This window comes from Eucyclogobius newberryi, unplaced genomic scaffold, assembly GCF_026437365.1.
Source record: "Eucyclogobius newberryi isolate DKJ021-1_F unplaced genomic scaffold, fEucNew1.0.hap1 SCAF_20, whole genome shotgun sequence".
In the NCBI taxonomy this organism is placed as follows: domain Eukaryota; kingdom Metazoa; phylum Chordata; class Actinopteri; order Gobiiformes; family Gobiidae; genus Eucyclogobius; species Eucyclogobius newberryi.
Window position 1 is genome coordinate 10,763,597 of NW_027315835.1, and position 25,362 is coordinate 10,788,958.

Sequence of the window (25,362 nt, forward strand, 5' to 3'; positions counted from 1 at the left end):
TAAAAGCAGACTGCTGCACACTGTCCACATTTAACTGTAAAACTCTATTTTAATGATTTTTTTGGCCCGAAGGCTTTATTTAAAAAAATCTGGTACCACATTCAGACTTAATTTGGAAATTGCATAGATTTTTGACCAAGTGACTTTTATTTTAACTTAAATGTGCCATGATTGTGTTTATTTTGATGTTTAGTTCATGTCTATTTGTGTTCTTATTTTAATTTTCAGTCTTTGGTTGTGTTTTGTTCTGTGTTTTATGTTTATTCTTTTAAAAAAATCCAGTTGAAAAAGAAAATCAGGACCAAAGTCATGTTTTCCGTTGTGCAATTTGGCCTCTCACGTTGACTTTGTACGATTAGATACAGCAATAAATAAACAAATTATCAGTAAATGCCAACAATCTAATACATTTAATCTTTTTAAACTATGTATGGGTAAATCAAGCATCCAAAAAGCCAAATTGCATGCTTTTCAGGCCTTGTCACCCTGATTTTCTCGTCCACTTTTGCCCCCGGTCTGCGCACACGTGAAGTCATCCGAGCCTTGTGCTGGTATGCGCAGAACTCCTCCCTCTATAGTGTTGGGGGCGGGCCCCGTCTCCTGTCCGCGATTGAGACAAAGACAAGGGGTGTGATTGGTTAAATGCAGGCCACTCCTTGCATTGTCCCAACAACATGGAGGACATCTGGCGCTGGCGATACGACCCTGTGTAGCCGGGGCCCAGGTCTCTCCGGGGCAGTGGACTGTGCACCGTTCAACCACTGCTTCATATTCTCATGCTAATCCCACAAAGGCAGCAGCAGATGTGGGGCATGTGGACCCATCTTGTTCACTTGTAAAGAAATAATGGGGCCGAGGTTATTATTTTACTTTTCTGTTGTTGGTCAGTGTCATAACTAATGGGTTCCGGACAAGGGGCAGCGTCGTTGGTGGTCTACGTCTGAAACTGAGCAGCGATTAATGAACGGTTTGGGTTAAAATGATGGTGTTTGTGATATGGGTCGCAGCGTTTGGATGGAATATGAAATGTCAATAAAATACAGAATGCCAAGAATGACCCAATAGCGACGCAGTTCGACATACCATTTGAGCTGCACTTTCAATTCAAAACCTGAAAGAAAAAATTGAATAAATATGATGGGGAATATTGTATTGGTAAAAATTTGAAGATGGCATGTGAATAGAATAGAAGAACTCAAATTGAAGGTAAAACACAGGTAAAACGTTGTATTATTTATTGTTTTGGTCAGTTCTAAACTTTCACATGGAAACAACATTGTCCAATCTTCAATTTTGACATAAACATCACAACATTTTGACTCCAAAATTGAGATTTATCAAGCCAATTTTCAGTAAGATCTACAGTAAATTACTCTCATACTAAATAGATAAGATGTCCAAAACTCCTTCATAAATTATTTTGTACATAATATAACAAAATAAGCAATGTAAAACAAAATGCATGTCCCACAAATCTGCATATTTGTCATTTAATTTTTTTGCATGACACAGACATTGTTCTAAAATACCTTATTTTCATACTGACCTACAGAGTCTGGCCTTACATCAAACTATCCCTATCACAATTTTTTTTTTTTGCTCATTATCAACATGAGTCAAAAGAAAGAAATGAAATAAAAGTACACGCTCACATGTATTTCTATTCAAAATACAACTTTACAAAGATATATACAAATACATTTTCCAACACAAAAAAATAAAACAGAACAATAAACATGCTACTAACTATAGGAGTGTCTAAAGTAATAATGTAATAATGTGATAATGCAATAAAGTACAGTCCATACATACTCTAGTCTCCGCGTCTCACCCACTTAACTTCCCATTGGCTGCCTTTCCACAGCACCCTCCCCTCGTGCTGTGATTGGCCCACTCTGCTGTCTGTCATCTAACCTGCCGCGTCTGACAAGTTTACAAGTGCGCGCACGTGTGGACGGCGCGGCATCCCAAACACAAACGGGACGTGACAGCTTTGTTTTGATGCCGGAATCGATCACATCTCGTCTCACTCCCCGTCCGGACCACATCTGGAGATAAACGTTTTTACACTTCACGGACTTTCCAACGTCTTTTCCGCAGATAACATCTGTCATCTTTCGTGATATCGCCGCGTATGATGCGTTTCTCGCTGACGTGATGGCTCCATGGCGTTCGGCCGCATCACCGCCCCGGCGAGAGGCGCCCCCAGGCGGGCTTCGGTCATGCTCTTCTCGCTCCTCACCTCGCTTCTCCTCCTCCACTGCCTCTACACGGACCACCGCGTCGGCACCGTTGTCTCCCCGCGGCCGCCGGACGCGCAGCAACTTTCCCCGGAGCACTTCGCCGCGCCGCCGAGGACCGAGCGCGGGCTGCCGGTGGCCCGTTCGCCCGCGGAGGAGTTCGTGCCGTCCCGGAGCGCGTCGCCGGGGCTCGCGGCAGGTGAGCTCCGTCCGCTCGGGGAGGGACGCAAGAGGCTGCCGCAGGCGCTCATCGTCGGCGTGAGGAAGGGAGGGACCCGGGCGCTGCTGGAGTTCCTGCGGGTGCACCCGGACATCAGGGCCGTGGGGTCGGAGCCGCACTTTTTTGACCGTAACTATGGCAACGGGCTGGAGTGGTACAGGTGAGGCTCGTGCGGCGGGTCACGCACAGACGCGTCGGTGTTTATTATGGATTTATTTGACTGTTATTCCAAATACTTGACTATTTTAATGGTGTAAGATGACAATGTGTATGTAATAGAAGTGAGTAATGGTTACATTTGTAAGTAATTGAGTAACTTTTTAAAGGAAGTGTACTTACTTATCATACTTATACTTCTTGAAGAATATATTCTAACTCTCAGAATAGAATAGAATAAATGTTATTGTCGCTTGAGGGAGATTTGTCCTGAACTAAAAACTATAAGCATGAGTAAAGGTCAGAGGTTGTAGTTGTAGCCTACTTGTGAGTGGTTTTCTTACACTACTACTCAAGAAGTAGTTAAAGTATAGTGTAACAGTACTCTTACTCGAATAAAGGTAGTGGTTACTCTTTGAATAGATAAAGATCAGATATGATTCAGTTTATCTCCTTTTTGTGGTCTATCCTTTGAAAATACCAGGTTTTGTGCATTATTTAGTGTTTGGTCCTTCAAATTACATAAACTCCAAATTATATACATACAGTATTTATGTCCAGACGCTTCTTTTTTTACCGTTACTCTTACTTGAGTTGTAGTTTCCCCAAATACATATATTGTACTTTAACTTGAGTGATTGTTTAGAAGTTTCTTGAGTACAAATTTGCAGTGGCTATGTTTACATGCACACCAAAATCTGATTATTATCTGATTTCTGGACCTTTAAGATTGTTTAAATAACACGCAAAATACAAAATCTGATCAGAAGGGAATAAATCAATCATTTATCAGAAATAAATGAGTTTAGATCACATTTCGCTGTTTACGTGTGGGTAATAATAAAATTTTGAGTGTAACTGCAGCCACTGGTGATTGAAAGTATAATTGTTCTAGAACTCCTTTATTTAATAGAAACAGTGGCATTAGTATAGCTGTCAAATGCAGTAATACAGGTTTGTGTGAAAGTACTCACTGTATACTTGGCTTGCAGTACAGTAATACAGGTTTGTGTGAAAGTACTCACTGTATACTTGGCTTGCAGTACAGTAATACAGGTTTGTGTGAAAGTACTCACTGTATACTTGGCTTGCAGTACAGTAATACAGGTTTGTGTGAAAGTACTCACTGTATACTTGGCTTGCAGTACAGTAATACAGGTTTGTGTGAAAGTACTCACCGTATACTTGGCTTGCAGTACAGTAATACAGGTTTGTGTGAAAGTACTCACTGTATACTTGATTTCCTTTCCTTTCTGCGTCTGTGTTTTCCCATATCACTATTCGTCACTGCAATACTCCTTTGCCTGTCCTTGATGTGATTGATAATGTTTGTCCAACTTTTATTCAGACACTTAATCGCACACGAAGATAAGTCTCAAATCTTGTTTCAACATCTCGAGTTTTCATAGTGGAAACTAATTGCTGCCGTTTGGGAGAAGCCCAGTGTGATTTATGGCTCTGCATTAGACCTGCTTTTATTAGACTTTATCAGAGCAGACCGACTCTGAAGTTGTTTTGGTTGAAGTAAAAAAAAAGATTACTATGATATGATTGGCTGGGAAAGAGTGTATTTCAAGTATTTGATTGCAGATGGTGTGATACTGTAGTTCAATGTTGACTCTTTTTGACGTACTGTGCCTTTTGATACGACGAAAAAAAGCTGAAGATCAAGGCTTTTTCATCAAATAGGTTTAAAATCCAGTGATCTTAAATGTTCCTCACATCTACCATACAATATTTTAATAAAACACTTACAATTAGAGGCAATACAGACCTACATTTGTATCGCAATAAAAGATAAAAAGTGCAATAACAATATAACTTGATGACGCGATAAAAAGTGGCATGATGTGAGCCAGCCCCATATAAAGACAACTCAAATGTATAACTTGACATAAAGCTTACTCACATTCAGCTTTTCACACACAGAAAGTAGAAAAGAAACAAACTCGTGACTATTATAGAAGTTGACAAAGTTTTTGATTTCTTAAGTACAATTTTATTACTGAATAATATGTAAAAAGGCTCAAAAATAATAATTGTAATTTGATTATCGTAATTGTACTCTGGATTAAAAACAGACTCTAAAACAAATCACAAACATCAGCATTTTTAAATAAACATTTTAAAAAATAATAGAAACAGTAAAAAAAAAAAAAAAGTCTCATTTATACAATAATTAAATCGGGGAAAAACTATAGCTAAAATAATCATTAGTTGCATGTAATCTGTTGTGTCAGTCTGTCAGGTGTATTATAACTGTTTTTACAATACTGTATGTAATTATACCAAATGCCCAATTTAAATTCATCCCTTTCAAACTAACTTTTTGCTCCCATCTCACTCAAGTCCCGTTGTTCTCGCTCTAAAATCTGCTCCTTTTCCATCTCAGCCACACTTTGCTTATTTAAACTAAACCCCAAAGCTGTTCCTGATCCTCCATAAACACTCGTCCCGTCCGCGGATGTCTTGATCGGCCTAAAGAAGCTGCATTTCTCAGCTCCGGTCCGCCCTATGATGGATCTGGTGTGTCAGAGTAAGTGCTGGGCCGTCCCGTGTGGGAATAATGACTGCGCCTCTCCCCGCTCCTCTGTGTAATGGGCCATTGCCGACAGCGCTGCTCTCTTATGAAGAAGGATTAGCGCTGTAATGAAAGGTTACCTGAGTGTTAGCAAAGATATAATTCAACTTTTGATTGAGCCCAAGTTTGGCTGGGTAATTTAAGGGAGCGATGGAGAGATCGCTGCGTCGTCAGTTGGATTTCGGACGAGACTTAACCAGAGCTAAACAAATGATCAAGCTGATGTAATTCAAACCAGGGCTAAACCAGGTTCAAGCGACACGTAAACCAGGTGTAAAACGAGTTTAAAGAACGCGTATGCAGAACCAAACCAGTTTAAAACCACGTCTAAACAAAGCAAAACACGCCTGAATGTTACAGATTAAAAAAAAAAAATCACATTTAGGTTCAATGTGTGTTTTGGGGAGTTAAAATGTCAGTCATAAATGGCCACTGTGTCACTCAAAGAGACAAAGCCTGACAGCTAGAAGGTCCAGGTTCAATTTCTGGAACGGACTGGGCTTTTCTGTGTGGAATTTGCTTGTTCTTTCTGTGTCTGCGTGGGTTTCCTCCAGCGTACTTTGGTTTCCCCTACTTCTTAAATTTAGAGGTTAGCATGTTTAATACTTACGCTTTAAGGAGAGCAGTTTAAAACAGACATGTGTGGATGTGTAAAACTCTTCCACGATGGAGAAAGTCAATACGGAGTAGGTAAAAAGCAGGTTTTTGTCAGTATAATTCACTGTACAAGTAGATATTTACAAAAGAGTACAGGAGACACAGAGGGTTGATATGGTTTGGCCAAATTAAGGCTGAAATCCTGCTTTAAAGGACAACTCCAGACCAATTCTAAAGTCCAAACCAAATCCAGATCAATTCCAAACTAAGTCCAGACCAAATCAAACGCCTCCTGCAATAACATGGATGAAACGTGTGATTTAAAAAGATTCAATGAGGTGAAATAAAAATTCAAACTCGGAAAAAATCTAATAAAAAACCTGTAAATAAATTTCCAAAAAACATATATTTTGATTATTTTGGAAATCAAGTCATTATTTTTCATAGATTTCTTTTTACTATAAACCAGATTTTCCAGTTTCACATTTTTGTTTTTCAGTTTCAAAGAATAATGGACCTCTTTAACTGTCTCCGTGGACATTACTGTGGAATATTCCAGGTAAAGCAATATAGTATTAAACATATCTCCACGTAGACAAGCGAGTTTCTACTGCATCTTTAAATGTGTATAAAACATGCAGATCTGTAACCGTTGCTGTACCATTGTCCCGTTTCAATCCTGGTCCAGTTAACCCAACCGGATCCCCCGTAATAATCCCAGTATTTTACCAAACGTGGTAAATACAGTTACTTTTTCACGGCGTAACCCTCGAGATGCTCCACCTCTGCCCTACTTGTGTGAACCTTCCCTTTTCCCCATCACCTATTCATCCTTTGTGGAGGTTTTATATCCACGAGGGTCCCATCCATCCACACGAGCTGCCAAGATTCTCTGGAATTCGGACGGCGCTTCCAAAAAAACGTTAGTGCCGGTTTCCCCTCTCCATTCGAAAACACAAGAGCCTGTTGAATCCAGCCGAGGAATAAATAAGTGTTAAAACAGCATGGCTTCTCTCGGCAGGAGTGTTCCTCTTCAGAGCGGGACAACATGCACTTGTTGTTGGGTTGGAGACTGGACAGAGAGGCGTATTTTGAAGAGAGCTTGTTGGGGAAATGGTTTTAGAGGTGTTTTTGTGTCTTAAAGGGGGAAATACAGGCTCGAATCTTCTTTTTTTTGCTGAAGAGCTTTCACGTGGAAGAAAAACATGGACCTGAAGATGTCTTATTATTTCATTAAATACTTGACAAGATTTCGATGCATCGTACAGAAGGATTTCTTAATTCCAAGCCTGATTTATTAATTAACTCCATGAATTAGGCAACATTCACATTTGTACACCAAATTTGAGTGAAATATACTTTCCCCAACAACTAAATAATTAATATAAAATCAATTTTTTAAAGTTATTTTTTGTCTAATAAGTCAACAAAATGAAGCAGAAATTTAAACCGGACTCTCTCTTTTTCAGATTTATATGTCCCAAATAAATGCGGTTTATGCAATGTTTAGACATAAAATACATTATTTATATATAACATTACATGATGAAAAAACTTTAATATAAAAAAGTTGTAAACGGTTTTTCATCATATACTTTTAAATTTTTTACGGAAGATGTTTCTTTTTTCTGTTTTTAATCACCAGTCTAATTTGATCATGAAATTGTAGAACATTTCAATCTTTTAGGAAACAAAACTTTAAGAGAGTTTGCCGTGCATATGATTCAGGGTTTGATTCTCCTAGGTTTGAGTTGTCGGGACAAAAGAAAAACATTTTATTAATAATATACTGAGTTAGAAATAATAATATAATGATAATATAACTCCATATTTTCACAGTTGAATTGGATTCATTATGCTGTATAGTCTGACATTTCTCATATTGGAACATTCTTTAACTTGTCTCGGGCTCTTTGTGGCATTATAACTTCAGCTTTTCCCACAATTAAACTTGTCTGGTTTGTTTTGGGGATTTCCATCAGAAACCACAGTCAACTTCACACCCAGAGCTCAGAGCCGACTGTCAAAATGTGGCATTTATTTCAGCACAGCAGTGTTATAAATATGTGATTTGGATTGAGAGTCAGAGTCAAGAATGGGATTTTAATATTGACTTTACAGCTGCAATAAAGAGGTTCAGTGATCGAAGGAAGTAGTTCATAGATGTTTTTCTGTAAAAATGGAATTAGGGCTAAGCTATTAGTCACATTTAAAGCTGTAAAACTGTCATGATCCCCATAGGTCTTTTTTATCAAGAGGTTAAAAGGCAATTCTCTGTCAGCAAACTCATGCAATTTGAAGAAAAACATTTAATTGTCATTGATTTAAATTTCACACTCTTGTTGAAAGTTAAAAAATTCAGATTGAAAAGCATTTTTATTTGTTCTTAAAAAATAAAGTGATTCAAAAACTGTCATCAATCAATATGACGGGAAAAAAATATGTATTTATTTATATATATGTTGCCCAAGCCCAAAAAAAAAGAACATTACTGTTTAAAACCTGCACATTTTGAGTCTTCAAATTCTTCAAAGTTACAAGACGCACGAGAAACACATTTTTCAACAACATACTTTCAATATAGCGGCTTTCAGCATACTTTTTTATTTATATTTGCATTTTACTTTGCTCCACGTGAGTAAATCAAGCCTGTTTTCACTCGGTGCTTGTGGCTTTATTCGTGTTGCTGTACTTCGTCGCCTTTTGTTAAACAGGAGAGCCGTCCTCAGCCCACATGCCCGTTCACCAGTGTCACCTTTCACTCCTTATTTTCTGCTGTAATTGTATAATCGCTTTGAACCTGTTGTTGGTGAAACGAAGCTCGGCGCGAACACGGGGGTCAGGCCTAAACCGTGTTAAGTACAGACGAGTATTATGTTTAAACGTTTCTAGTGTTACGGCGGGACAAGCTTTCACCTGTCTAGACCCGGATACTGTTTAAAGTCTCTGGTTCGAGGCTCAATCACATCCCTCTGCAGGTTAAAACACTTCATAAAACATAAGAGATGAGTTTAACACAGAGGACATGTGTGGCCCGCAATGGGAAAACAGAAAAAAACATTTAGAAAAAACCTAAAAAATTGTAATTCATGCCAGATTTTGACTTTGTTCACACGATACAGATCGATCGGTCAATCAAATGTATTTGTATGACACAAATCACACAAAAAGCAATACCAAGTGATCATAATAATAATAGAAATATAGTAAAATCACAATAGAAACCAATAAATATACAGATAAAATTAACTAATTAGACTGTTCCATATTTTAGTTGAAACGCAGAGTTGCCATGCAATTTTTACACCAAATGTATTTTTATTAGCTGTTTAATTTGGTTTAGAAACTGTGAAACATGATATGATGTGATCGGGAGAAGTCGTATAGTGTGTGGCTCAAATCTGCACCTGAAAATGAGAGTGAATTTATTGAATAATTGTAGTTAGTTTATATCAAATGCCATCTAATATATTTATCACACACACCACACCACAGATTTAACAATATCAAAGAGGCTTCGACAAGCTTGTAAAGCGCATTAAAAGATATTTGTATTATTGCCATGATTATTGACAGACGAAAAACCCACCGTTATTCACTATAAATGATCATACCGTATTCTCCGCACTATAAGGCGCACTGGATTATATGGCACACTGTCAATGAATGGTCTATTTTCGATCATTTTTCATACATAAGGCGCCAAACGTGTACTACACAAAATCACTTCGAGGTCAGTAAACAGAATTAATCCATATATAAGGCGCACTGGATTACAAATCGTTTTTTTGAGAAAATTATAGGCTTATAGTGCGGAAAATACGGTACTTACTTTTAAAAATAGGCAATCAGATCTGCGTTTAAAAGTTGATTTGTGTATAATTTTGCATTTCCACTAACTTCAAATTAGCAAATGTATTTTACTCTGTGACCTGTGGTAATATTAGTAGCTGCTTTAGTAGTATTTTTGACCCACATCTCCATATTTGGCCGTGTGGTGATGGCACATCTATTAGCGATGGTTGTTGCGTGTGTTTATGGGGCAGTATGTAAACCTCAGATTCGTGCGGCCTTGGCTGTTGACCTTGGGCCCAACATGGACACAAAACATGAATGACATGATCCAGCGTTTTAAATAGATCAGCTCCACAGTCCACCTGCTTCTGAGGACCCGCGTTTGCCCAGGAAACACACACTGCCACTCAGGAAGTACCAAGTAAAACAGTATTTATGTTTTTTCACGCGTTATTTGGAAATTATTCATCATTAAAACACATTAAACTGGGTACTTGTGAGTCATTTCTAAAGATCAGGTGCCTAAAAGCCCCTAAATTGTTAATAAAAGTGTTGTTGTCATGTTTAATAATGCAAAAAGGAGTAAGTACAAGCAAGTAATAGCAAAAAAGTGGAAAAACCGGAAGATTCCAAATATGGACTCATCAAAGCAGACATTACATCTACAGTTGGAGCAGCATAAGCTAATTTATTAGAGTGTTTGGCAGTTTGAATCTCATTTCAATTGGAGCCAGAAAAGTGCTGTGTAAATGTGACTATCTGCTAATAGCCTGGTGGTTTGTTTCAAGTTCATGATGACGATTTAAAATAAAACATGAGAAGATCCTAGCGCTTGGTGAAGATCCATCCATCTTCTGCCGCTTTATCTGGGGCCGGGTCGCGGGGGCAGCAGTCTGAGCAGGGACTCCCAGACCTCCTCTCCCCAGACACTTCCTCTAACTCCTCCGGGGGGATCCCGAGGCGTTCCCAGGCCAGCCGAGAGACATAGTCCCTCCAGCGTGTCCTGGGTCTTCCCCGGGGCCGAGCTCCTCACCTTATCTCTAAGGGAGCGCCCAGCCACACGGCGGAGGAAACTCATTTCGACCGCTTGTATCCGCGATCTTGTTCTTTCGGTCACTACCTAAAGCTCATGACCATAGGTGAGGGTAGGAACGTAGACCGACCGGTAAATAGAGAGCTTTGCCTTTCGGCTCAGCTCCCTCTTTACCACAACGGTCCGATGCAGCGACTGCATCACTGCAGCCGCTGCACCGATCCGCCTGTCGATCTCATGCTCCATCCTTCCCTCACTCGTGAACAAGACCCCGAGATACTTGAACTCCTCCACTTGGGGCAAGGACACCCCACCCACCTGGAGAGGGCAAGCCACCTTTTTCCGGTCGAGAACCATGGCCTCGGATTTGGAGGTGCTGATTCTCATCCCAGCCGCTTCACACTCGGCTGCAAACCGTCCCAGTGCATGTTGCAGGTCCGGGTTTGATGGAGCCATCAGGACAACATCGTCTGCAAACAGCAGAGATGAGATCCTGTGGTCCCCAAACCGGACACCCTCCGACCCCTGACTGTCACCGGTTCTGTTCATAATTTTTATGGACAGAATTTCTAGGCGCAAAGGGCAGCCCTGGCGGAGTCCAACATGCACTGGGAACAGGTCTGACTTACTGCCGGCAATGCGAACACAGCTCCTGCTCCGGTCATACAGGGACCGGACAGCCCTGAGCAAAGGGCCCCGGACCCCGTACTCCCGGAGCACCCCCCAAAGGACACCCCGAGGGACACGGTCGAAAGCCTTCTCCAGATCCACAAAGCACATGTGGACTGGTTGGGCAAACTCCCATGAACCCTCGAGCACCCGATGGAGGGTATAGAGCTGGTCCAGTGTTCCACGACCGGGACGAAAACCACTCTGCTCCTCCTGAATCCGAGGTTCGACTATCGGTCGGATTCTCCTCTCCAGTACCTTGGAATAGACCTTACCCGGGAGGCTGAGGAGTGTGATCCCTCTGTAGTTGGAACACACCCTCCGGTCCCCCTTCTTGAACAGCGGGACCACCACCCCGGTCTGCCAGTCCAGAGGCACGGTCCCCGAACGCCACGCGATGTTGCAGAGACGTGTCAACCAAGACAGTCCTACAACATCCAGATACTTTGGGTACTCAGGGCGGATCTCATCCACCCCCGGAGCCCTGCCACCGAGGAGTTTGCGAACAACCTCAGTGACTTCAGCTTGGGTGATGGATGAGCCAGCCTCCGAGTCCCCGGTCTCTACTTCCTCTTCGGAAGACGTGACTGAGGGATTAAGGAGATCCTCAAAGTATTCCTTCCACCGTCCGACGACATCCCCAGTCGAGGTCAGCAGGCCTCCCCCCGCACCGTAAACGGTGTTGGTGAGACACTGCTTCCCCCTCCTGAGGCGCCGGACGGTTTGCCAGAATTTCTTTGGTGCCGACCGATAGTCCTCCTCCATGGCCTCCCCGAACTCCTCCCAGGCTCGGGTTTTTGCCTCTGCGACAGCACGAGCCGCGGCTCGCTTGGCCTGCCGATACCCGTCGATGACCTCCGGAGACCTACAAGCCAGAGTGGCCTGATAGGCCTCCTTCTTCAGTCTGACGGCATCCCTTACTTCCGGTGTCCACCACCGGGTTCGGGGGTTGCCGCCACGACAGGCACCGGAGACCTTGCGACCACAGCTCCGAGCAGCTGCATCAACAATGGAGGCGGAGAACATGGTCCACTCGGACTCAATGTCCCCAACCTCCCCCTGGACATGAGAGAAGCTCTCCCGGAGGTGCGAGTTGAATACCCTACTGACAGAGGGCTCCACTAGACGTTCCCAACAGACCCTCACAATGCGCTTGGGTCTGCCAAGTCTGTCCGGCTTCCTCCTCCGCCAGCGGATCCAACTCACCACCAGGTGGTGATCGGTTGACAACTCTGCCCCTCTCTTCACCCGAGTGTCCAAGACACGCGGCCGGAGGTCTGATGACACGACAACTAAGTCGATCATTGACCTCCGGCCTAGGGTGTCCTGGTGCCACGTGCACTGATGGACACCCTTGTGCTTGAACATGGTGTTCGTTATGGACAATCCATGGCTAGCACAGAAGTCCAATAACTGAACACCGCTCGGGTTCAGATCGGGGAAGCCGTTCTTCCCGATCACCCCTCTCCAGGTGTCACTGTCATTGCCCACGTGGGCGTTGAAGTCCCCCAGTAGAACAACGGAGTCCCCGGTCGGTGCACTGTCCAGTACCCCTCCCAAGGACTCCAAGAAGGCCGGGTACTCTGCACTGCTGTTCGGCCCGTAGGCCGCCACAACAGTGAGAGACCTGTCCCTCACCCGAAGGCGGAGGGACGCGACCCTCTCGTTCACCGGGGTAAACTCCAACACGTGGCGGCTGAGCTGAGGGGCTATCAGCAAGCCCACACCAGCCCGCCGCCTCTCCCCGCGGGCAACACCAGAGAAGTGGAGCGTCCAGCCCCTCTCGAGGAGATGGGTTCCAGAGCCCAAACTGTGCGTGGAGGTGAGGCCGACTATATCTAGTCGGTATCGCTCAACCTCCCGCACAAGCTCAGGCTCTTTCCCCCCCAGCGAGGTGACATTCCATGTCCCCAGAGTTAGTCTCTGTGTCTGGAGATCTGGTCGCCGAGGCCCCTGCCGTCGACTGCCGCCCAGATCTCTCTGCACCGGCCCCTTATGGATCCTCCTGCGGGTGGTGGGCCCACGGGAGGGCGGCCCCACGTCGCTCTTTCGGGCTGTGCCCGGCCGGGCCCCGTGGGGTAAGACCCGGCCACCAGGCGCTCGCCATGGAGCACCCATCCCAGGCCTGGCTCCAGGATGGGGCCCCGGTGACGCCGATCCGGGCGACGTAAACTGCCTTGTTCGTGTTGTCATCATAGGGGGCTTCTGAACCGATCTTTGTCTGACCCCGTCACCTTGAACCTGTTTGCCTTGGGAGACCCTACCAGGGGCATGAAGCCCCCGACAACATAGCTCCCGGGATCATTCGGGCTTGGTGAACAATGAATCACGAAATTGTTTTTTCGCTCAATTTTTTTTATTTTTTTTTTTTTATTATTGCAAACATTTAACCACGGCAATTTAAAAGTGAAAAAAGTGTTCTTCCGAAGTTACCACATGCTTTTACTGACAGACAATTGCCTGTCGACCTCTCTATTGAAAAGATCATTGATTAGAAATGACTAAAATGCGAGTAATTGCGCAGCTCTAGCAAATCTCAAACGAAAGAGAATTTCAGAAAGACTGAAATGAAATGTTGAAATATTTTTGTTGAATTGAATGGTGGAAAATCAAGGGCAAACAAAGCCCACCTCCACAGAAAGCAGTGGTTTGTGCACGGCAGGTGGACCGGCGGTGCTCGGGGGGGTCAAAGGTCAGGTGCAGAGGGCACACACACAGGGCACATGCCGTGACGGACTCAGACCTCCGGGACGTGAAAGTGATTATCGCGGGGTATAATTGTACGACACCCTCCGCCTCAGGCATGCCGCAGTCATCGCCACTGCCGTCCCGCTGCTTGACCCTCGCCGCCCCCCCCACCCACAGCTCTGCGTGCCCCCCCGGACCACCGACGCCCCACCCAAGGGAGAGGGACACAAGGGGAAAAGGGGCTCGTGTCTGTTAGCAGCTGCCCAAAGGCATCCTGGGAATCTAACCTGCAATGGGAGGGTGAGGACAGGCAGCAGGTGCAGAAGGCTCCCCCAGTGCAACACCTGGAGACGGGAACCAGAGCACCTGAACCACGGAACACGAGTCTGAGTAATCCATAGTGACCAACTGGAGTCAACCCTGACCCTAAATGTATAACCAGGGCTGGACATTTTAGTCTGGACCGGCCCCCTACGCGACCACGGCCCCGGCTATCTGACGATTTAGCTACAGAAATTTGCGCCGCAGAAGTTTCCCAGCAGTAGGTAAAAGGAAAGCTGCATTTTAGGCCCATATCCATCTTTAAAACTAGCCAACTTTAACTTTTAGGTCATGGGGGATGGGACAAGAATGCTCCGCCACCTTGCTTTTTCTTAACCTCAACAAAAGTGTGATTGTTTTTATGGACAATGATTTTGTAATTTCATTGAGACTAATGTTTTTATTATGGAATTTATTGTTCAGAGAAATAAATTATTTATAAATAAATCATATCTGGTATTAAAATGTCTATGTGCCTCGTGTCAACAACGAATCTGTGCGCCTTTTAATGTTTTCTATTTGGTCCTGGGCCCATTAATGCCCAGGTGGCGTTGTTGGTCTTCTGATTTGGGTTTTAACAGTAACTAAAGTTAAAACACCCCTGACTTGTCACTAATCTTTTCAATAGGATAATCTTACTAATTCAATATTTGTGTATATTCATTCAAATGTAACTGCTGGGATTTGGTCCAAAACAATACTGCTTGGTGTGGCCTGTTGCAGCAAGTTTGGCCCAATTTAAATCACTCACACCGTATATTTTATTACAATATAAGCAAAAGCTATTTCAACTTGAAAATCAACAGTGAAATTGTTCTAGCATTGTTCTGTTTTAAATTGGTATACACATCCAAATGTATTTATTGAAATTGAATCACTACATCAAATTAGACCTGGACATCCTGGACGGGGTGCGCCGCAGTGGACAGCGGTGGTCTACAGTGGCCCCCAAACACTCCAGGCTCCACCCACTTGCATCAGGACGTCTAAACTCATGTTTTGTGTAACTTTTAAGGATAGGTTTTTTGCTCCTTTGCAGAGATTATGTCATTAACTATTACGCAAATATGAGAACGGGAGCTGCTGCAGGGCATAGGGGGTGGGGTGCGGCTCGGGGGCTGACTGAGAGTGGGCCGCCGAAGTGTGATATCAGGACTCTGTGTTGTGTTGTCTGGCAGTGACCGGCCCAAAAGTGCACCGGCCCACCAGGAAAACTCCCGGTGCTCCTGATGACCTGTCCAGGCCTGTGTATAACACGCAGCCTAACACCTAACTGTATAACCATAACCCAACTAACCTTAACACACATTGTGTATTAAGTAAGATTAGTTTATTTTGGCCAAAATCGGGACATTATTTGCGAAACAGTAACATTCAGAAAAAGCAAAAGCTGTTGGCTGAAGTGAACGCTCATTAGTCCTATGATTTAAAGTACATGAGTGGTACTACAGTCCCGAGCACCCTCCTGGTCCGCCTCACCCCACACATGTCCCATCTCTCCATGTTTCTCTTGTCTCTGGTGTGAGTCGTTTGTTCTCGGTCGTGTCTGTGGGCCTCAGTCGTGTCTGTGGGCCTCAGTCGCGTCTGTGGGCCTCAGTCGTGTCCGTGGGCCTCAGTCGTGTCTGTGGGCCTCAGTCGTGTCTGTGTGCTTCAGTCGTGTCTGTGGGCCTCAGTCGTGTCTGTGGGCCTCAGTCGTGTCTGTGGGCCTCAGTCGTGTCTGTGTGCTTCAGTCGCGTCTGTGGGCTTCAGTCGTGTCTGTGTCTGTGGGCTTCAGTCGTGTCTGTGGGCTTCAGTCGCGTCTGTGGGCTTCAGTCGTGTCTGTGTCTGTGGGCTTCAGTCGTGTCTGTGGGCCTCAGTCGTGTCTGTGGGCTTCTGTCGTGTCTGTGGGCTTCAGTCGCGTCTGTGGGCTTCAGTCGTGTCTGTGTCTGTGGGCTTCAGTCGCGTCTGTGGGCTTCAGTCATGTCTGTGGGATTCAGTCGTGTCTGTGTCTGTGGGCTTCAGTCGTGTCTGTGTCTGTGGGCTTCAGTCGTGTCTGTGTCTGTGGGCTTCAGTCGTGTCTGTGTCTGTGGTCTTCAGTCGTGTCTGTGGGCCTCAGTCGTGTCTATGGGCTTCAGTCGTGTCTGTGTCTGTGGGCTTCAGTCGTGTCTGTGGGCTTCAGTCGTGTCTGTGTCTGTGGGCTTCAGTCGTGTCTGTGTCTGTGGGCTTCAGTCGTGTCTGTGTCTGTGGGCTTCAGTCCTGTCTGTGGGCCTCGGTTGTGTCTATGGGCTTCAGTCGTGTCTGTGTCTATGGGCCTCAGTCGCGTCTGTGGGCTTCAGTCGTGTCTGTGTCTGTGGGCCTCAGTCGTGTCTATGGGATTCAGTCGTGTCTGTGGGATTCAGTCGTGTCTGTGGGCTTCAGTCGTGTCTGTAGGCCTCAGTCATGTCTGTGGGCCTCAGTCATGTCTGTGGGCCTCACTCGTGTCTGTGGGCCTCAGTCGTGTCTGTGTCTGTGGGCTTCAGTCGTGTCTGTGGGCTTCAGTCGTGTCTGTGTCTGTGGGCTTCAGTCGTGTCTGTGGGCCTCAGTCGTGTCTATGGGCTTCAGTCGTGTCTGTGTCTGTGGGCTTCAGTCGTGTCTGTGTCTGTGGGCTTCAGTCGTGTCTGTGTCTGTGGGCTTCAGTCTTGTCTGTGGGCTTCAGTCGTGTCTGTGTCTGTGGGCATCAGTCGTGTCTGTGTCTATGGGCCTCAGTCGCGTCTGTGGGCTTCAGTCGTGTCTGTATCTATGGGCCTCAGTCGCATCTGTGGGCTTCAGTCGTGTCTGTGTCTGTGGGCCTCAGTCGTGTCTATGGGCTTCAGTCGTGTCTGTGGGCTTCAGTTGTGTCTGTGGGCCTCAGTCGTGTCTGTGGGCCTCAGTCGTGTCTGTGGGCCTCAGTCGTGTCTGTGGGCCTCAGTCATTTCTGTGGGCCTCAGTCGCGTCTGTGGGCCTCGGTCGCGTCTGTGGGCCTCAGTCGTGTCTGTCTGTGGGCTTCAGTCGTGTCTGTGGGCTTCAGTCGTGTCTGTGTCTGTGGGCTTCAGTCGTGTCTGTGGGCTTCAGTCGTGTCTGTGTCTGTGGGCTTCAGTCGTGTCTGTGGGCTTCAGTTGTGTCTGTGGGCTTCAGTCGCGTCTGTGGGCTTCAGTCGCGTCTGTGGGCCTCAGTCGTGTCTGTCTGTGTGCTTCAGTCGTGTCTGTGGGCTTCAGTCGTGTCTGTGTCTGTGGGCTTCAGTCGTGTCTGTGGGCTTCAGTTGTGTCTGTGGGCTTCAGTCGCGTCTGTGGGCTTCAGTCGCGTCTGTGGGCCTCAGTCATGTCTGTGGGCCTCAGTCGTGTCTGTGGGCCTCAGTCATGTCTGTGGGCCTCAGTCGTGTCTGTGGGCTTCAGTGGTGTCTGTGTCTGTGGGCCTCGGTCGCGTCTGTGGGCCTCAGTCGTGTCTGTGTCTGTGGGCTTCAGTCGTGTCTGTGGGCTTCAGTCGTGTCTGTGTCTGTGGGCTTCAGTCGTGTCTGTGGGCTTCAGTTGTGTCTGTGGGCCTCAGTCATTTCTGTGGACCTCAGTCGCGTCTGTGGGCCTCAGTCATGTCTGTGGGCCTCAGTCGTGTCTGTGTCTGTGGGCCTCGGTCGCGTCTGTGGGCCTCAGTCGTGTCTGTGTCTGTGGGCCTCAGTCATTTCTGTGGGCCTCAGTCGCGTCTGTGGGCCTCAGTCGTGTCTGTGTCTGTGGGCTTCAGTCGTGTCTGTGTCTGTGGGCCTCGGTCGCGTCTGTGGGCCTCAGTCGTGTCTGTGTCTGTGGGCTTCAGTCGTGTCTATGGGCTTCAGTCGTGTCTGTGTCTATGGGCCTCAGTTGCGTCTGTGGGCTTCAGTCGTGTCTGTGGGCCTCAGTCGTGTCTATGGGATTCAGTCGTGTCTGTGGGCTTCAGTTGTGTCTGTGGGCCTCAGTCGTGTCTGTGGGCCTCAGTCATGTCTGTGGGCCTCAGTCGCGTCTGTGGGCCTCAGTTATGTCTGTGGGCCCCAGTCGTGTCTGTGGGCCTTAGTCGTGTCTGTGGGCCTCAGTCGCGTCTGTGGGCCTCAGTCATGTCTGTGGGCCTCAGTCGTGTCTGTGGGCCTCAGTCGTGTCTGTGGGCCTCAGTCGTGTCTGTGGGCCTCAGTCATGTCTGTGGGCCTCAGTCGTGTCTGTGGGCCTCACTCGTGTCTGTGGGCCTCAGTCGTGTCTGTGGGCCTCAGTCGTGTCTGTGGGCCTCAGTCGTGTCTGTGGGCCTCACTCGCTTTAACCAACCCTAAGTCCATTCATCCTGAGCAGCTGTCGTGCTTTTATGAGTCGTTTTCCTTCACAATATAAAGCATTTATTCTGGGATTCAGATTTCAAACAGGGCAGTGAGGTCGCCTTTTTTTATTGACTCTGGGCTAAAGTACACGGCGCTGTGAAAACCACTATAATCCCTTTCATCATTTTATCAGTTTTGACAATGCACATTTGAGAATTTTGACCTTTTACATTTGAATTTTACCCGGAGCTTTTACTGGTTTAGTGGTTTCTCCAGTGAATGTCAGGGGTATTTATGTAGCTGGGACACACCGAAGCTGCGCCATGTAATGTTTTCTAAAACCACATCGGTGTTTTACCTCCAGGCCCTTTACAAGCGTCAGGACCCAACAGCGGACCGAAAAATACATGTTAGCAATTTTCCTCTTGAGATTTGTATTCTTTGAAATGTAGTTTTTCTTTCTTTTGGGAAGGTCAAGGAGGCAAAGTGTTTGTCTTTCACAAAAAAGCAAGGCCGTGACCCTATCATTAAAGGAGAGCAGACTTTTCACCGGTCGACCGTGTTATGATGTATTTGCTTCCTGTTTTGTTTCATTCACACGTTTGACTTTCTCACGACAGTTCTACACGAAGATTTTAGGCTTCTTTATGCAAATCTTCATGCAAACAATTTTTATACAGGAATAGGCCCAATAGTCGACACCGATTTTGATGCCACAATCCTAAAAGACAAGACAATAAACTGTAATTGTGTGAATGTGTGAGTGGTTCCTTATGTAAAGCACTGTGAGTGTCTTGAAGTTGGAAAACGCTGTATAAATAGTGACTATTTACCTCCAGTTTATGTCCTGTTTTTGTCCTGTTTTGGCCAATACTAGTTTTAGTATTGATTATTATCTGATTTTCCATACTTTTGACAACCTCACATGTACGTTGTTTTTCGAAAGTATTTTTTAGCTGTGAAAATGCATGTACTGGAGTATAAGTCGCACCAGCCCAAAAATTTATAATAGAGAAGAAAAAAACATTTAAGTCGCACTGGAGTATGAAATGCGGTTGCAAGTGTGAAAATAACAAATAATATCACATATAAGTTGCTCCGGAGTATAAGTATAAGTATTAGTATCAATATAAGTATAAGTCGCACCCCGGCCAAAACTATGAAAAAAGGTGCGACTTATAGTCCGGAAAATACGGTAATTTTATAAATGCGAGACATAATGTTTATGGCCGTACTGAAACTCTGTTGAGACAAACAGGTGGCATCCGAAAAGTTACACCTTTTAAATATATCGAACTGTTGAAACTCAAATTCAAATGATGACTAAATAAATGAATGTATATTTAGTTGTAGTATGTTTATTTTCTGTTTAAATATTTTATGGTGATTCCAAGTCCAATTTTCAGCAGAAAAACAAGCACAAAAAAAACGTACTATACATTTAAGATATTTTTTACTTTTTATGTTGATTGAACTTTAATTCGTCGGAGATATATTTAGAGTCTGCATTATTTCTAGACCAAACCCAGTGTTAAAAAACTTGTTTGTGTTAAAAAAAATGTACATAAAGGTTTAAAAAAAAGAGTAAAGTGTAACCAGACCTATATGTTGTTGGGCCGACGAGGGGGGCTTGGTAAATGATGCATGCGTGGTTCACATTTGTTACAGCCCTCAGAGGTGCAGACTGGCAGAGTATAAGCCCGCGTCTCCGTGGTGATGCATCTCTTGTTCCAATCGCAACGGCAACTGCTTTATCACTGAGCCGGGACTCTCCACACCAGGGACGGCCAGAGTGAAGGGCTGTGCATGGGCGCTTTGGGAGACGTTCAAGAGTTTTACGCCGCGACGGTTGTTTAGTTTTCTTTCACATATTGCTATCGTTTGGAAGTACTTTGGGATCGAAGAAACGCTAATATTTTCGGAGGTACAGAAAAGACTGCTGCTGGCGTTCAGTGGCGTTCAGTTTAGTTGTGCTAAAGCAATGGGACCGAGTTATTTATTCAAGTGACTATACTGAACTGACTGAAATAGAAACGGCAAAACTAATAGTAAGAGGAACAATAACAATTTCAAAAAGACATTTACAGAGTTTGCTGGTTTCATACATGATAAAACTCCATGGACAGAATATTTAGTTGTTTTTCAGAGGACATTACCACAATAACTGCAAACTTTTCCGTTTTTCTATTGCTCCGATTCAAAATTGTAAGCAATGGTGCAGCTGTCAATCATTCATCCAAAAAATAAACATGTGAAATAATGTTTATTTCTTGTAGGGCTGGGTACTGTTTAAAGCTTCAGTACCAGGACACAATAATATGAGGTAGTACTGGTAGTGAGTAAAAACACACACTTAAAAAACACAAGAAATGTAGTTTTTTGGGGACTACAGAAAGTTACTAGGCATTTAAAATTGTAAAAAAAAGCATTTGATACTACATACATTCTGCTTTGTTTGTTGTTCGTGCACTGATACTGAAAACCAGGAATACCAGTACCACACAATACAATAATAAATGAAAGTACCCAGACCTAACGTGTACCACTGCAGTGTCTCTGCTGTTGTCATGGCCTTCACCCCCTCGCGGCGCTGTGTCGTCTGCAGCTGCCCGTGTGGTGATTGTGTGGCTCCAGTCGCCCATTCTCCTGCCTCCACCGGGGCCCGTGTCCTCTGCCAGGGGTCTTGGCAGCCCTGGCCCCACAGACAGCACCTCCAGCCCCGGCTCAGCGAGTGGCCAACCTCTGTCGCACGGTTTTACAAATGCAAAGCCCAAAGCGACGTCCAAATGTGAGGTTTTGGAGCTTGTGTGGCGCCTGGAAGTGAAATGTAGGGCAAACATTTTTTTTGGCATGGCTAAAAACAACATAATATGTGTAACAACCAGCATGACATTAATTTTCTTCAAAAAATAGATAAAAAGATAGTGTAACCCTTATTTCTTGTGGCTCACCAGTCTCTGAGGCAGTGGGTATTGCGGGTTACAGTTGAATTTATAATGTAAGGTGTTTCTTGTTATTTTCCTATGCTAAAATAGACCAACACGGCAGGACAGTGTTTTAGCAGCGTCTCTTTATTTCACCTGCTCTCAACTCAATTCGACTTCCTGTGCGTCAACAAAAAGGGTTGTACTGAAACAATATACAGCATAGATAAATGTACCCAAAATAAAATAAGTGCAACACACTATAATCAAACCCTCAAATCACTGTCAAATATAAATTCCCCAAATAAATGTAAATCAAATAGAAATGAATGTTAAATAAAATCATATGTTACAATAGGTTGGTTCCAAGTTGGTTGAGAATTTTACATTTACACAGACCTTGATTTATTCCATTACTTTTACAATTTGTTTAGTTTAGTACCATTTACAAGTTAGTCTTAGAAAAGAAAAGATGATTTCCCACTGTTTGATAAGTTAAAAGGAAAAGGGGACTGAGCAAAGTCTGTGTCTAATTAAAACGTCTTGAAAATACATGCGTTATTATGTAAGTTTATCCATAGAACATGTCCTGCTGCATCACCTGCTCGTCCCCATAGACACGTTTAATGCTATACTGCTGAACATTTCGGCCTAGCATCGCCATGGAGACAGGCAGGTTGCAAACCCCCCCTCAGTAAAGTTAGTGCATCTTTAAATCACCTCTATCTAGCGACAATAGGGCTTTGTTTGTTCAAATTCAAATCATTTCACTGCGAGTCACAAGGCAGATCATTTGCACACTAGCTTCATACTATTTTGCTCTCTTTGAATTCGCCAACTTCCCCAACAACAAAGCTTGATTAAGGAGAGGAATGCGTGTGAACATTAGTTTGCCAAAGCGAGACGGGGCTGTTGATAGATGAGGCACGACGCACATCTTTTTACCCCGAGATGGAGGAGGGGATCGGGGCGGCCATGATGGATCTGCCCCACGGAGGGGAGCAAGGGGAAGGAAGCCACCCAGGAATTCAATTAAAGCTAACCTGAACTCTGGTAATTGTACAGTAACGAGCTCTGACTGTACGTCGGACAGTGAAGCATGTCTGCTCCGAGTATGAATTTGCATGTTAATGGGATAATAAGAAATGAAGGTGGTGAAATGTAGTCGGCCATATTGATGTCTTCTTTAAAAATGCAATCTATTGAGCCGTATTGATCGCTCCTATACTAACCCATTATGGCACGGCTATATCTTTGGCTCTGGCCTTGCAGTCAGAGAACACCTCTACTTTTCCTTAACCCTTCCAAGTCTGAAGCCTTTTCGCTCGTCTGATTGTATTTTGGGTTTTAAGCGTGTAAAAAAATCATCTATTATGTTACAAGATAAGATAAGATAATCCTTTATTGTCCCACATGGGGAAATTTCATTGGTGCAAACACTATATGGCTTTTTCCAGGACAATTTATTCTAACCTAATATTTTCAATGATTTAAGAACATAACTAGGGCTGAGCATAATCAAATTTATCCATCTTATCTAATTGCCCATTATCATCTTGGGTCTGTTTAACTGAGAAGTCTATGGACCAATCCGCTGTCAGTAAAAGCATGTGGTTTGGAGCAGAGTTCAGACGATAAATTGCACTAATACCGTATTTTCCGGACTATAAGTCGCACCTTTTTTCATAGTTTTGGCCGGGGTGCGACTTATACTTATATACTTATACTCCGGAGCGACTTATATGTGATATGATTTGTTATTTTTACCCTTGCAACCAACCGCATTCCATACTCCAGTGCAACTTATGTATGTTTTTCTTTTTGGCTGGTGCGACTAATACTCCGGTGCGACTTATAGTCCGGAAAATACGGTAATTGTGTTAAATGGCAATGATAAAACGTCTGTATCTTTTATGTACGGTAACGTTAAAGTTGAAATCCATTTTATTCGTTCGGAGTAAGACAAAATCAAATCAAAGAAGAAAAAAAAAATGGTGTCAATCAATACGAGGAAAACAACCGTGATTCATTTGTCATATTGCCCAGCCTTAACTGCTCTTTCTACTTCCATCACATTGTCCTTTTTTCTCTTTTGTCCCTTGGAGCCATTTAACAAACTCTTTGGAAATTGTCAGAAATACTTTGAACACACCCTGACATATTGATCCCATTGTTCGGTCAAGGATAACAGCAGAAGTGCAGATGTGCAGAGGTGTCAACCCGCGAGACCGGACTTTTTACAGCCGTTTTTATGCGTCCGTCGGAAAGTGGACACCTCGAGAACAGCGAATGCATCAAGTTTACAGTAAAATCCATTTTCCCTGCCCTCCGCGGACTCGTTCCGCCAGCCGCGCCAATTGTAATTCATATCGGCGGTAACAGTGGGTATTGTCTGTTATTGGACAGCGCAGCGTTTTGAGGGCTTGGAGTCAAAGAGCATGTGATGTAATTTGGCTTTCCCATAAAAAATGAAAAAAACTCGGGCGATAAATTAAAAGAAGAAAAGCAAAAGAAAAGTTGGACACTGAATTTCAAAAACTAAATGTTGGCTTTAATATGAAAGTTTTAGTGAAAATTTTAGTGAATGAACATTTTGCTACATTAGGCAATACATACATTTTTAATTTAATTAGAATTTTTTTATTAAAGGTGGTATGGACAATTTGTTTCAGCAAATTTTTTATCATATTTTCTCGTGGCGTGGATAAATCATTTGTCCTGCCACGTATCAATCATAAAACGCACCTATCGCTCACCTGCAGCCGCGTCAGGCTCGTCCCCACGTCTCCGCGTGCCTAAGCGCATGGATCTATCATAATATAGTTCCCTCAGTGTACGGGGCAAAATGAAGACGGAGAAAGACAGTTCGAGCTGACGCAGAAGTGGACAGAAATCTACGGGAGACGAGAGATGCGATGCGCTCCGTTGCGCTAATAAACAAACGCACGTGTGTGTTGTATCAGTCCACACGGGGGAGTGCGCATGTGCACTTCCACCTGCGTTCTCAAATCGCCGAAAAATCTTCAATTGCACCTTTAATACATTTGTTAAAGGTGCACTATGTAAGAGATCATGGAGATTAATGAGCTCATGGACGATATGCCAAAAATATTATATCACAATTTAGACTTCATCACCATTAATGTAGTTAGTATCTGTATATATGAACATACTGTATACTCCTGAGAGATTATACTTCACTTTAATTGGTTGAATCCACCTCTCACTCTCTCAAAGTGTGTTTGTTTCTAAGGTTTTTCACCTGCTTGAATAAATTAATGAATGAATAAATGGGCAAAAGACAATTTGAGCCTTTTATTTCAAATTAAATCTAGCAACAACTTGTTCCAGGTGCTCTTTTAGTATCTTGTGACACTATAACCTTATACAAAACAAATCCCTGTTTGACATGGTTTTATAAAAAAAAATTAAATGCGTCTTTGGCAAATCATCTCTTTTTTTTCAATGGACCACAAAATAAAAACATCTCTTTGTACTAGCAGAATTATTAGAGTTTATGTTGTCTTATATGTTGATTTTTTTTTAAAATTCTTATCTATAAACCCATCGTTTTCACCATTGTCTTGTGAAATACCTGTGTGATAATTGTGGTGGATATTTTTTAACGAAATAAATTATATGGCAAAGTCAAAGAATAATGTTTGTGAATTTATTCCCGGAAGTGCAAAAACAAAGTGCAAATATCCAAACCAGTGCAGAAAATAAGTATTTAGAAATATTTACAGGGATAGTCCAAAAAAATGATGACAGCTTTGGCTCTGGAGCTCGTGCCTGCAAATCATCTCTTTTTTTTTCTTCAATGGACCGCAAAATAAAAACATCTCTTTGTACTAGCACGAATTATTAGAGTTTA

General features: G+C 43.9%; 1 protein-coding gene across 1 annotated transcript in view; it reads left to right on the plus strand.

Moving 5' to 3' along the window:
- The first annotated feature begins 2,165 nt into the window (after positions 1-2,165).
- The window catches only part of LOC140369279 (heparan sulfate glucosamine 3-O-sulfotransferase 3B1-like), a 57,542-nt gene continuing 34,345 nt past the window's right edge, over positions 2,166-25,362 (plus strand). Inside the window, exon 1 of the mRNA XM_072456567.1 lies at positions 2,166-2,620. Within this exon, the coding sequence (XP_072312668.1) occupies positions 2,166-2,620 (455 nt within the window). The remainder of the gene's footprint in view (positions 2,621-25,362) is intronic.